Genomic DNA, 13,875 nt, shown 5'->3' with positions numbered 1-13,875 from the left:
GAAATCGAATTTGTCATATGTCCACAAACATAATATAAAAACGAATGTAGCTCTGTTGATAACATGTAAATGTGGAAATAAATTGAAGTTGATGAAGGTGATTCTCACCCACTCATGCATCTTCTTCCACTTATTGCAGGGAAGCTCGAGTCTCAGCTGCCACAGAGCAAAACACGGGGGTGTTGCAGGGCTAATACAAAGAAAGAACCACTCACATTCACCCCTACAGCTAATTTAGAATCACCAATCAACCTAACCCCACTAACTGCATGTCTGAAGACTGTAGCCAGAGTAGCCGGAGAGAACCCACTCAGCATGAAAATTCCACACAGGAAGGTCTCAGGCAGATTGGATAGTGGATTCAAACCCCAAACCTGCTTGCTGTGAGACAACAGTGCTAACCACTACTCCACTGTCCAGGTCTGATAGCATGATTCCCACCCATGTGGTACAAAAAAGAAAGAAAAATCACAATATCATTCAATCTGATTTTTAGATTTTAGTAATTAAAGCAAGTTATTCATCTTCTCAAAATTTAGCCCAGATTAATTTTACATTAAAAAAAAAAATCCTTTATGACTGCAGTGTTAGAAGAATGTAGTGCTCGCCTTTTTTTCTTCCTTGGAGAACAAATTTGCTACTGAAATCTATTTTTTAGAGTAAATATCCTCGTGATGGATTATCCTGGAGGGAGGTTTTCTTCAGTGATAGTTAAAGGTTATGCTTGGCAATGACACTGCAGGATGTTCCACATCTGCAGAGATCTCTGCTTTAACGTGGTTGCGCAGATGCCCACTCTCATTTCACCGCAAAGCAGATCTGAAACCCAGGTAATGGGATGCTAATTGGGCTGATAAATGGAAAAGCTGTCCCAGTGTGTCGGATTAATCTTGCTCCCCAAGGGACTTCAGTCATGCCCGCTGTCTAGTCAATTAAATGTTTAGTTAACACAAAAGACTAATGTGAAAAAACACAAAGGTTACCGGATCGAACTGGCTTCAGATGGTCCCTCATCCATTTTGAGCCTGCATGGAAACTTCTATTAAACTTAGTTTAATCCATTTTTTATTGATTGCATGTACTTCTGCCATCACGTTTGATTTGTTTCATACTAACAGGCAGAACAAATGCAGAGTATAGAGGCAGTCACAATAAATGATCCGCTTTAGCATGATCATTTAACATAATGATGTTACTGCCCTTGTATACAGGCAGAAAAGAAGCTCAGATGAATAAAGTTTAAGTTTTTACCAGCTATAACACATTTAAGGAGCGATTCCCTCCCTTTTTTATTCCAATGTTTGCATTTTTTGGTGAAACAAATAGAAAGAAAGAAAGACTACAAAATTGCAAGGATTGAATCAAATTAGTCTTCTTATCATTTTCTATCTAGTAATCTTAAAAAATAAACCAATGTTGTGGACAAAATTAAGTACAAAGAAGTGAATTACATAACTGAAGCGTTAGCTTAAATATGTCAAATCAAAGTAATTTGAGAAAAGGAGAACAGATCCTCTTTACGAACCATGATAATCTAAAATCTGTGGCGTTTCAAATCCTCCAAATTAGCTCGATCAGTCAACCCGGATCACAATCCCCGCCCCTCTTTACGCATGCGCAAAGTAGCGTGGGGAGCTGTCCAGTCACTCGGTGCTGGAGCATTCTCGGAGAAGCAGCTTCCCTTCTCCGGTCCACCGACACAGACGGGAGCGATGGAAGAAGAGTTGAAATGCCCCGTTTGCGGGTCTCTCTTCAAGGACCCCATCCTGCTTCCGTGTTCCCACAACGTCTGCCTGGGATGCGCTCGGAACATCACCGTCCAGACCCCGGAGGGGGAGACCCCGGTGCAAAACCGAGCCTCGGGCAGCTCTGACTACGACTACCTGGACATGGACAAGATGAGTCTGTACAGTGAGACGGACAGCGGATACGGCTCCTACACGCCGTGCCAGCTCAAGTCTCCAAACGGGGTGCGGGTGTTTCCGCCTGCGATCCCCCACCGACAGTGCACCCTCACCTGTCCGCTGTGCCACCGGAGCGTCTCCCTGGACGAGCGGGGGCTCCGGGGCTTCCCTCGGAACCGGCTGCTGGAGGCCATCGTGGCGCGGTACCAACAGACCCGCGCAGCCTCCTCCTCCTCCTCCAACGCGGTGAAGTGCCAGCTGTGCGACCGCAACCCGGTGGACGCGGCGGTGATGTGCGAGCAGTGCGACGTCTACTACTGCAACGCCTGCCAGCAGCGATGCCACCCGTCCCGCGGTCCCCTCGCCAAACACCGACTGGTGCCGCCGCCAAACAAGGCGGCAGGAGGGGGGCTAGCGGAGGCGGCGGTGGTCAGCAGCCCCCGCCACCGCGCGGAAACCGGCGACGTGCGTGGATCACGAAGCGGAAAACTTCAGCATGTACTGCAGCAGCTGCAAGGCTCCCGTGTGCATGAAGTGTCTGGAGGAGGGAAAACACGCCAAGCACGACGTCAAACCCCTGGCCGTGATGTGGAAGCAACACAAAGTGAGTGGACACGCACTGACAACATCCACAGAGTCAAGGCCGCAAGGTTCCGTTAGTGCGCTCATACTAATAATTAGACTATTGAATCCCAAAGAGCTGATTCATTACTCTCTCTCTCTTTCGCCCCCCCCCCCCCCCCTCTCTCTCTCTCACACACACACACACACACACACACACACACACACACACACACACACACACACACAGAGGCTACGAGGCCATTACCTGAAGTGCCCTCGCTAAGCCTGAACTGATGATCAGCATCTCAAACATTTTCTTCTATCTCTCTCTCTCTCTCTCTCTCTCTCTCTCTCTCTCTCTATATATATATATATATATATATATTGGTAAAAACACAAACAGAAGCCAAAGCTGCTAAATACTTCATACTTCATCATGTTTTCCACAGAAACAGAAAACACTCATGTGTGATCCTGTGCTGAGTGTGTGTGTGGGGGGGATAACTAAACGAAATAGCAGTGATTCATCAGAACATAATTACTGTAGGCGTCAAAGCCCAGTGTGCTTCTGTGTGCACTGTGTATGTGTGTGAATGCATCATGCGTCATCACATGAAGGGTCACACAGCATTACTGCCCCACATCTGCACTGTAAATGTGTGAATATATATATGATGTGGATGGTGAGTGTAGGCAGAGGAGGTCATCGCTATTCCTCAGGCGCTGGGATGAGGAAGCTCAAGTCATGAGTTTAAATGTTTCCCTGATGTCTGTGGCTGGTTATAATCTGACAAGAGAATGAATTATAGAGTAAAATAATTAACATATCTACACTTTTTAAAAACATGTATGTTGGTGTGGAATAAATTTAAGGCAGTTGTTTCAGTCTTAAGGAAAATGTTTACATTTTTAAAAATCTCGACTGCTATAGTTTAGAAATTTTCTTGAAAATATGAGTGCTGACGATAGCTGATGATATACTATATATCATGCTGGGTATCTCTAATGATATGGACTGGATAGAGTGTTATGATTGCAAGGATGCTACATCATTTGATGGAAATTCAATTTATCACCCTATAGAGGACTGAATTCAAAGACACCCCAAAAATGAAAGAGTAAAAATGAAGGTTAGTCCATTTTTTCAAAATTTGGTACTCAGATGGTAAGCAGTAGTTTGTATAGTCACAACGTGCTTATATACGCCTGACCCTTGTCAGGGCATGCTCCTAATGAGACAACGGATGGTGTCCTGGGGGATCTCATACCAGATCTGGGAGGCATCCCAGAGGTGTTCTGTTGGATTTAGGTCAGGGGAGTGTGGGGGTGAGTCAGTGGTATCAGTGCCTTAATTCTCCAGCAACTGCCTCCATATTTTCACATTGGGCATTGTCATGCACTGGTAAGAACCCAGGACCCACTACACCCACAGTCTAGGGTCTGACAGTGGGTCCAACAATTTTAATAATATCTCTATAGGCCCCCGAAAATCCCCGACCCATGGATGTTCTTGAAATACTAATTGTATAAAAAATAGTCCTTTTTTATGTCATCCGTGAATTAGTTTTAAATTTTCCTGATAATTTTATGGTCTCAGTTGGTAGTTTTAAGCCTTATTTAATACCACACGGTGATCATTTTGTAAATTCTAATCAATTTTTTGAAAAAAAGGGTAAAGCAGGGTGTGATTTAGTGTGCAGCAGGCTTGCAACATGTTGTATTCTCAATTTCTGAGACAGATCCGTATAAACAAGTCTCTGAAAACCAAAATACCAAACTTGAGGCTTCAAAATGTGTGACGTGGTGTCTATATGTGTCTTTAATATAGTATTTTTTTGTTTTCACTAAATGAAAAATTTAAATGGCTTGTTCTACCTCTGCCTAAACATTTATTTTTGAAATCTCTAAACCCATTTTGTGTTTTTCCTTTAAACATGTGCTGTAAATGCAATAAGTGCAATGATAAGATTTCTCTCATCCATTTTACAGTTGTTTTTGTCAATTTGATAAGCAAATATGTTGAATAGGCAAAGAAATCGATGGATAGAAGGAATTAAATGATTAGGATGTTGATGATTTTCCTTTGGCTTTGGCTAAAACGTTTTTTTTGTTTTGTTTTGTTTTCGGGGAGGGGAACAATTCCTCTATAGTGTAAAAACCCTGCTTTGCTGTACAGCAGTCCATCAGGGATTGTTGGACTTGTAAGGCAGGATACAGAAAGCAGACTGAGATTACAATGTTTGTTATCTTAACCTTAGTTTCTGCAAATATCTGTAAAACCTGTATCGAAAAATTGATAATAACCAGCGCATGACTTTGCACCAAATCCTCATCCAGCAACCTTCTCGCCTGTGAGAGGAAACCTCTGCTCAGCATCGCTACAAACACCCAGTGGCAACGTGGATTGTTATCGATCAATGGTTTCTCGTGAACTTTGTGGAGGTCTTATCAGAAGTTTATTTTTTTATGAACATGGTAAAATTGATTCTAATCCAAACAACTGATGCACTTAGACATCTTCAAATTGAGAAAAACCACAGAAAATGAACAAAAGTAAACCAAATGTGTTTTTTCTGCATGTAAATCTAAAGTTTTGAAACTTTAGAAAACATAAAATTGTTAAAATGATTCAAACAGATTATGTTTGCAGTAATTCAACTTCTTGTTAGTGAAAAACGCAATGGAGGACATTGAATTTGGCTTGTAATAATTTAATAGCTTGTAATAATAGTCGTCTTCATCTTATGTGAGTAAAACTTCATCCATTCTACAATCAGAAGGTACAAGGTTTGGCTAAAACCCTGCAACACTGTTCCTTATCCAAATTCATCCCTGCCTGCCAAAAAAAGGAGGAACAAACCCGCCTGCTGGTTTCATTAATGGATGATTAAACTGATTTATGATTATTTCATTTCCTAATGACATTTTTCATTAATTTTAAAATCCAGGGTTGGGGTCGACTCAGGTTCATTCCTCTCGGGCTACGCGGTGACGTGACTTTGTGAACTCTAAACGATAGTGCTGTCTCTTATAGTTCATGTATCTTCATTATTTTTTTAATTGTTTTTGAAGAAATGTTGGATTTGACCACACATGAGGCAACATTTTTAGTCTTATAATTACCACCATGATGATAATTATCATTACGGTAAAAAAAAAGGCCTCAGGGTCTGGAAGTAAAGGAGTTTTAAGAAAATGTAGCTACTTTCAAAGGCCCATAACGGGCTGAATGTTTATCCAGCCCGTGTCTCCTTTTAGATTTCAGCTTGCTTTCTGTTAGTAATAGAACATTTCATCCGCACACTCCGATTTCATTTGTGTAAATTAAAAGCCATTTTTGCCTCTCTCCTGCTAACTGGGTCATTGGGACTAATCTCTCAGTCTGCCTCTTGTGTTTTTTGTGTGATTGGAAGCCTCCAGACATTCCATTCATCATTTATCCACCACACATCTCTTCGCCTCTTCCTGGCTTTCACTCATCTCTCACCTTCTCCTGTATCCCTCACTTTACCTCTTCATCTCTGTATCTTATTTACACTCTCCCCTCCCCCTCATTTACCTTCCCCTACCTCGTCTCGTCCTTCCTCCATCTTTCTCTCTATCATCCTGTCCCATAAATGAAGCGTGAAAATCCCATCAGACTACGGGAGTGAGTTGGGGTGTCGATAAGCGACGAGCGGCGTATGAATAAGAGATGGCCACCACTTAGTTGATACGGTGTCCTTCACGTTGAAGGAGATCGATGACTGGCTGCCGTCCTCTCTCTCAGTCCGCACATGAGCAGGGAACAAGCAGCGTCTTGTGCGTCTTTGTTGCAGACCTGAAATGGCTGTTGAGTGTTGAAGTGTCGCTTGGTGAGGTCAGTACCGTAGAGTGGCACAATTTTTCCTCCTCATCTGTTTTGTTTCAGTGGGCGTATGTTGATCTGGTTGCCATCCTGCTTTCTACCATCCTACATCTCCTTCTCTTTCCTGTCTTCTTCTTGTTCACATGGTTTCTCTTTCTGTGCACCATAAGGACAGTGGGCGTTATGAAAAAAAAAAAAAGAGTTTTCCTGAGGAAATTAGCCGTCTGTTGTAGACAAATTGATTGATTAACTGAAGTGTCATGCTTTACATGCTAGTCTGTCTGCATTGCTTGTCTGCTTACATGACATCGAACAAAAAACAACTGAGATGATCATGCAACCAATTTTATACTTGCCAAATTTAAAAGCTGAATATTAAACTTATTCTAAATGTATTATGTAATAATGCACTTTTAGAAATTGTTCATAAACCACTAATAATAGCAAGTTTTGAGTTGTCCAATGGGATCTGTGATTTACCTTCTGGAACAGTGCTAACCCTCCAACATGACAGGAACGTTTCCTGGAATTGATGAGTCTCGATTTCTGCTGCAGCTTTTTAATAGTATGGTCAGAATTTGGTGTGAACAGCATGAAAGCAATCCATCCTGAACCCATCCTACCTTGCATCAGTGGTTCAGGCTGGCGCAGGTGGTGCAGTGGTGTGGGGGATATTTTCTTGGCACACTTTGGGCCCCTAAGTACCAACTGAACATCGTTTAAACTGCATAGCTGACCCGAGTATCTCTGCTAACCATGTCCACCACTTTATGACCACTGCGTGTCCATTTTCTGTTAGCTGCTTCCAGCAGGATAACGCAACATGTCACAAAGGTCAGATCATCTCAAAGTGAAGATGACAGTGAGTTCACTGAACTCAAATAGCCTCCACAGTCACCAGACCTCCAGGGATATGGTGGAACGGGATATACAACATACATATATACGTTTTTCTGAACAGCAAAAAGAAAAAGTAATTCATTTTCTAAATAAAACTAGTAAACCTAAACTGGTCAGATGATTGGATTGCCTTTTGGATCAATAATGTTGCTCCACTGGGGTTTAAAGACCCCCCTTGCCAGTCCAGTGCAGCCGAAGCTAAATACAGATGGGCTGCCTGTCAGTTTATATGTGTCCTTTGTGGTTGCACAGATGTGTCTTAGGCAAAAATACAATTTTCTGTATCTCCCTAAATCATACTTGAACTAGAATAGCTGAAATGATTAAGGTTGGATGGATGAGCTGTAAATTGTGAGTAACTCTATGTCACATGACCAAATTCCTTAGGGGGGTGAACGTTTGCATTTGTGCTTTTTGCTTTAGTATTCATAGCGCAGCTACATTTTTTATGTGTTTGCGAGCATATATGCATTTAAAGCTTTCATACATCCCGCAGTATATCGCGTAGAGAGAAAGCCAAGAAAAACAATTATTGGATCATGATTGTGTTTGTTGTAAATCAAACAGTAAGTACATCAAGCAGCAGCCCCAGGGGGTGACTATCCCACTGCTACATACTCACACACATATTGACACGCATTCAGAAAGCATAAATATGCATAAGTGAAGCGGATGAACTTTAGCTGAGCGAATGCAGGGAAGGCACACTGATCCAGTTTCCTCTCATCATTCAAGCAGAAAACACACGCGTACACACTCATGCATGCTCATATGTGTGTGTGTGTGTGTGTGTGTGTGTGTGTATGTGTGGGTTTTTACGTGTATGTGTGACCTAGCTGAGTCCAGTAAAGAGCAGCTCGGGCGCTGGGGTTAATTATTAAAAAAAATAACAGAAATGCAGGCTTAGTGGTTCTTGTGTTGTGTGTAAGTTTTAGCCTTGCAGTGTTGTCTGGAGATCATTTTACATTTTAAAAGTTTAACTACCATAAAAAAATCTATTATTTAGTGTCTATTCCACATAATATTCTTTGTAAGGAATAAAAACTGCAATTACACGCTGACTCCGTGTCTGAATTTAAAGTACGTTGAGTATTTACTTCACATTTAAGAGCTACAATACCTATACTATGTGTATAGGTAATTACAGCAATAATTCTACAAGGTATGATGTTTCTTTTTGGCATGTGAGTGTTTAGTAATACGGCAGGTTTTATAGATATTGATGCCATAAAATGATGCGCTTTTATATTGTAGCCTTCTTTCAGTAGTTTTAACTGATTTCTCTAATGGCTTCGTTTACAGATACTCCAAAAGTGAATCAGAGAAAAAGCACGTTTGCAGCCTGCATGATTGGTGAATGCTTTTAAACTCACTCACTCGGGTTTTTGCTAAGGCTTAGTTGCATGACTGCTTTGACTGACAGGTGTGCCGAGTCAAGCGCCTGTAAAAAAACAAACTGACTGAACTGGATTTCTTGACCATGTTTGTTGTGTTGTCCCCTTTTGAGTATTTTCGGTGAAAGTGTGTAACGAATACGATAATCCACGATGATATGTAAAATCCTAGCATTTTCTTAATGTGTAACTTGGTACTAATTAGCTGTTATGTGTTACGTCTGAATAGTTTATGGATGTGGCTTTTCTAACCAAGGGTAAGCTCATAGCTTAAGGCTTCATCCTCTCATACAAATCACTCCTGGGTGCAAAAGGGCATTTCAAACACTAAAATTGAGGCTTTAAAATGCAGAGTGCAGAAACCATGACCATATATATGGAAACTCAAAAAATATAAAATGTATTTTTGCATTAAAGTGAAAGCCAAAAGGTGGCTCAAATATCTCTACAACAACTTTAATATTTCCTCAACTTAAAAGTGATATTTATGTAGCTTTAGCGTAACTTTAAATATCTTCAGGAGGAAAGAAGAGCCGGAGTTTACAGGGATTCCTACACAATGCATTCATTAAAAATGCCCCTCAGCATTTATACTGGATTCATAAGAGATATTACTAATTAGATCTATGTAATTTGCAATCTTGCCAACCTCAGCATTTTGCTATGTGTTTGCTCCAATTTACATTGTAAATCATTTAGTTTGCTTTTTCAGTGTTTGATTGTTGCTTCACAGCATTCCCAGCTTATCAGCTGCAGTCTGGACAGTCTGCCATCTTTTACTATCTTTTGGAAATGAAAAAAAAGACAGTATGGATTAGTGTGTCTGCCTGGTACTTAAACAAAATGGTATTTAGCTTGTCTGCCTCATCTGTAGCTGCATTTTCTCTCTAGTGTGGGCTTGCTTCTTTCTCTATGCTGGCAAGGAAGTTCTTATCACAATAACTTCATTGTTCTTGAGATGTTAAGATGTCTTCTTCAATGCACAGGGAGCCTCTTGGAAAAATATCAGTGAAATTGATGTGGGCTCTTTATGTACAACCGAGATTTTATTGGTCCCTTGGCATTGTGAGCAGTTAAAAAAAATCTGCCTCTCCTTACAGTTCACTGGATTTTTATCTTAAATGGCATGCTGCTGGGACTTGTTTAAAACTTTTTAGATCACAAGTGTGAAGCTTTAGAAAGTGAAAGAGTATTCTGTCATTGTTATAGTCAGTTCTACTGTTCGCAGTTATGCTGCTTTACATTTTTAAGATGCTTTACATTTTGGCACTGCATTAATTTCACTATTCTGAAGATTTCTGTCATCATCTGCTGAATATGTCCGAAAAAACAGTTTAGTCTTAAGTTGTTGTTGTTGTTTACAGACCAAATTTATCAAACTGTTGCCTTCACACACATGGATTTAAACCTTTAGCCCATTAAATCATATTAAAAACAGAAAAGCTGTTCTTGACACATTATTCACCAAAACGTTTTTGCAACTTCCATTTTCAAGGTTAAAAAAAGAATAAGTGCTGGCTGATTCATGAACAAACGACTGTTTTTAAGTAGCAGTTGATGAGAAAAGAATCTGTTCACTCAAGTATCTGACATTCATGTTCATAAATAAAAATCCAAGTTTTACCCAATTAGTGTTACAGGGAGCAAAGGAAGAAGTAAGCTAAGTAAGGTGACTGCTGTCATCAGAGGGATGTTGGGGTGGATGGATTGGTCAACAGACCAGTCAAGATTGTTTTATTTAGTTTTAAAAGCACGACTAGACTAGAATAGCCCTTTATTCTCATTGTACATGTACAACAAAATTGTGGTTGTTCCACACCAACTGTGCCGGAATAAACTATGAATAGTAGACAGCAAGAATAAACAGCGAACAGGAGAAATACATGCAATCAAGAGAAAGGCACACATTAGAGAACAAGCTGCAAAGTGCTTGGAAGTCATGCAAAGAAAAGACTTGGTCTGAATAGAGTCTGTGTGTGAGTGGCCTGAGTGATGAGGGTTACTCAGACCATGGCTTAGATTGGTGAGGTGGGTGGGCAGGGGTGGGGTGTGGGGGGATAGTGTTTGACAGTCCGAATGGCCCAGGGGAAGAAGCTGTTAGTGAGTCTGGAGGTGTGGGATCTGATTGACCTGAGGCGCCGACCAGAGGCGGGTCAAACGGGTCAAACAGGTGGTGGACGGGTGCGATTGGTCACCTGTGATGTCCTTGGTTTTCCTGAGACAGTGGACAGGAACTGTTCTCAGTTGTGGCCCCTGCGTACCAAGCAGGCAGTAGGAGAGTACGCTCTCCACTGAGGAGAAGTAGAATGCCAGCAGCAGCTTCTGATCCAGGATCCTGGATCTCTTTACCAGGATGTTGGTGTGGTGGGTCCTGGTGAGACTGGTGGAGATGTGGGTGCCCAGAAACCTGAAGGTGGAGACAGATTCTACCCTTTCTCCATTTGTAATGAGAAGAGAGTGGACCAGTCTGTGCCTGCTCAAATCTTTCTTTTGTTATACAGATGTTCAGCTTCAGGTTATTCAGGTAACGTACAGTAGGGAGCTCAAAAGGGTGGGTGGGGAAACAGTTGCACAGTAACCTTAATCAAATGTTTATTCTTTTAGATGATATTTGATATTGTGGTTAGAGTAATAAAGTCTACAAATCTAAACTCTAGATCTGAACAAGTCCTTCCACTTGGCAGCCATGTTGGTTATGCATTCAGGCAGTAGAAGTCCCTATGTAAGTGAAATGGAAGAGAGTCATAACTTTTATGTCACTGAAAAGGTGAAAATAAGGTTTTTAAAGCTTTTTGCTTGCACTTGTACAAAGTTGCATTATCCTGACTGCATTAATGAAGGGTACTAACATGATGAACATCTCTGCTTTATCCCATTTCTGCAGGTTTAATTAACCCCTTATCACTCAAGTACAGGCCACCTGGACTTATTTAGTGAATTGGATATAAAATTAAACATTAGAACTCTTATCTTTCAGGAATCATTTGAATTTTCTCTCTAGCCTGAAATGATTGAGGAGATCATTGTTTGCTAGACTTACTGTCATATTTTCCTGCAAAGTGAAGAAAGTATGGACAGTGCAAGTGTGATGGGGGAAGTTTGAAAGATTTCCAGAAGCCAAAATTTAAGACACATCAAAAGAAATAAAAAATGTCAGCAGAAACATTAAAAAAATGAGAGTGAAACATTTTTCTCTTCTATTCCGAATTCCTGACCAAGGGGGTGAGATCTGAACCCCTGCCAAATGTTTGGTGGTTTGTTTGGCTTCCAGCTGCTGAGCTTATTTTGAGAATGCTTTTTAGACCTTTTTTTCTTTTGTAGTTTTACTTTTTGGCTTTTCTGAGGCCGGTGTTGCATATGCCAACCGTAAGTAAGCACAAATAGGCACTGGAGATCTTAAAGCTTGCCTAAAATTGTACTTTAGTGTTACATAGTGTGTAGTGACACAAAAGCAGAGGAGCAGTGGGTGTGTGGCCAACTGCAAATGATGATTTATTCTGGTGTAGCAATTCAAAACACCACTGATATCAACATGATTGACAATGCAAACAGTTCGTCTGTGCAACCACAAACACTTTCTCCTCTGGAACATCTGCAATATGTTGTATTACGTTGCAGGTCTGCTGCATCACCCATAAATCAGCATAATATCTGAGAATATAACTGACTCGTGTTTGTGTCGGTGGGAGTTTGTGATGACCCTCGCATCTGGAAACCTCATCAGTGCCTGGTTTAATATTGAGAAGCTTCATACTGAATAACTTCAGAATTGTGACACAGTTCAGAAATTAGTCACTAGGAAAGAGTAAGGGCATATTGTGTTGTTGCATTTATATGTGTTATTACAGATTATCTATGGGCATCAATCATTAACATTCACGAGCAGATTTTAAAAGCATCTCCAGTTTATACCAGTTTATATCAGAATTCTCAGTTCCTCTCATGTTACATCATTTAATAACTGGCAGTAAACACTTTATCTCGCTTGTTTTCCATCTGCCAGGATGCTGACAAAACATTTTGACAAGCACGTCACTGTCTGAGATGCCGGCTGCCTGTTTATTGTAACATATGTTGTATTTTGTGGGGCTCTGCATTTATAGTTGTACTGCACTTACTGAATGTTTGCAAGATCTTAAAAGCAAGCATATTATACACCACTCATAAAAACTGTAGGGATTAGTGTGAGAGTGCACACTAGATCTCTTATAACGATACAGTTGGAGGACGTTTGAGCTATAACGGAGTTTCAATTTCAGTTACCTTTCTGATACACTATTCATCTATACGTGAGAGACCACAGAGGGGTGACTCTTTTTGCCATGACTTATGCCAACGGAGAAAGGACGTTATCACATTTTGTTAAACTAATATCCAATAAATTTCCTTTTTAGTGCTGATGACTTCTTAGAAAAAAATGCTTCAAACCTAAACGAAAATAAAGTGATACAAGAAGCCCTAAATTTTCTAAATGAGGCAGAGATTCACTAGGTAATTTCATTAAACATCTAAGCTAAAATAAAGTTTAAAAAATGTGTATGGATTTTACGGAGATGCTAGGTGTTAAACCTATTAGTCCTGGGTGTAAGCTGCTAACCTCACACACTGCCACTTTACAACATGACAGAGATAGTGTACAGATTTTTTTAATGTGACACTGAATGTCTAATGTTTAACACACCTTATAAATCTGAATCAGTGTCTCAGGCTCCATTACAAGAGTTTAGTTTAGGCAGCAAAAAGAATTGCTTACTTCTGTTGGAGATGCTGATGAGGTAATTCAATGAGAGTGAGCACAGATCTGTGCCGACTGGCCGTGTCTGACTAACCTCATTCACGATGGCAGCTTGCCGACCATGACAGGTCAGATCTGCTTGTCTCTTACCTCAGGCTCAGCAGCACTAACACACACATACACACACACTTGTAGTACGGTACATATCAGGACATTGCAGTGACTTATATTAATGCCTAAAATGATACGTTTAGCCTTACCCAGAGAACCATTTGAAGAAGAATCTCAATAAAACCTACCGTTCATTTATCAGAATTTTTCTCTTCTTTGCACTGTGTTTCTGTCCATATCTGTTCAGTGTAATTTTACATTTAAACATGTCAAGTCTTCCTGAGTTAACCTTGATGGATTCTTAACTTATAGAGCTGGCACTTTTTAAAATGAGCATATAGATAAATCTGGTGGAAAACATTTTTCATTTTGATGGAGCTCAAAGCATTGACATTTATTTATTTAGTTAATGCTAAGATT

The 13,875-nt window shown here is 40.5% G+C and overlaps 1 protein-coding gene across 1 annotated transcript in view; it reads left to right on the top strand.

The window, feature by feature from the left end:
- The first annotated feature begins 579 nt into the window (after positions 1–579).
- Positions 580–13,875, top strand: part of trim67 (tripartite motif containing 67) — a 53,596-nt gene continuing 40,300 nt past the window's right edge. The window contains 2 exon segments of the mRNA XM_025898638.1: positions 580–2,344; positions 2,346–2,508. Coding sequence (XP_025754423.1) covers positions 1,614–2,344; positions 2,346–2,508 — 894 coding nt within the window. The 5' untranslated portion in view covers positions 580–1,613.

This window comes from Oreochromis niloticus, linkage group LG15 (genome assembly GCF_001858045.2).
Source record: "Oreochromis niloticus isolate F11D_XX linkage group LG15, O_niloticus_UMD_NMBU, whole genome shotgun sequence".
Lineage (NCBI taxonomy): Eukaryota > Metazoa > Chordata > Actinopteri > Cichliformes > Cichlidae > Oreochromis > Oreochromis niloticus.
Note: the sequence above shows the minus strand (reverse complement) of the source record. Positions and strands in the feature narration are given on the sequence as shown.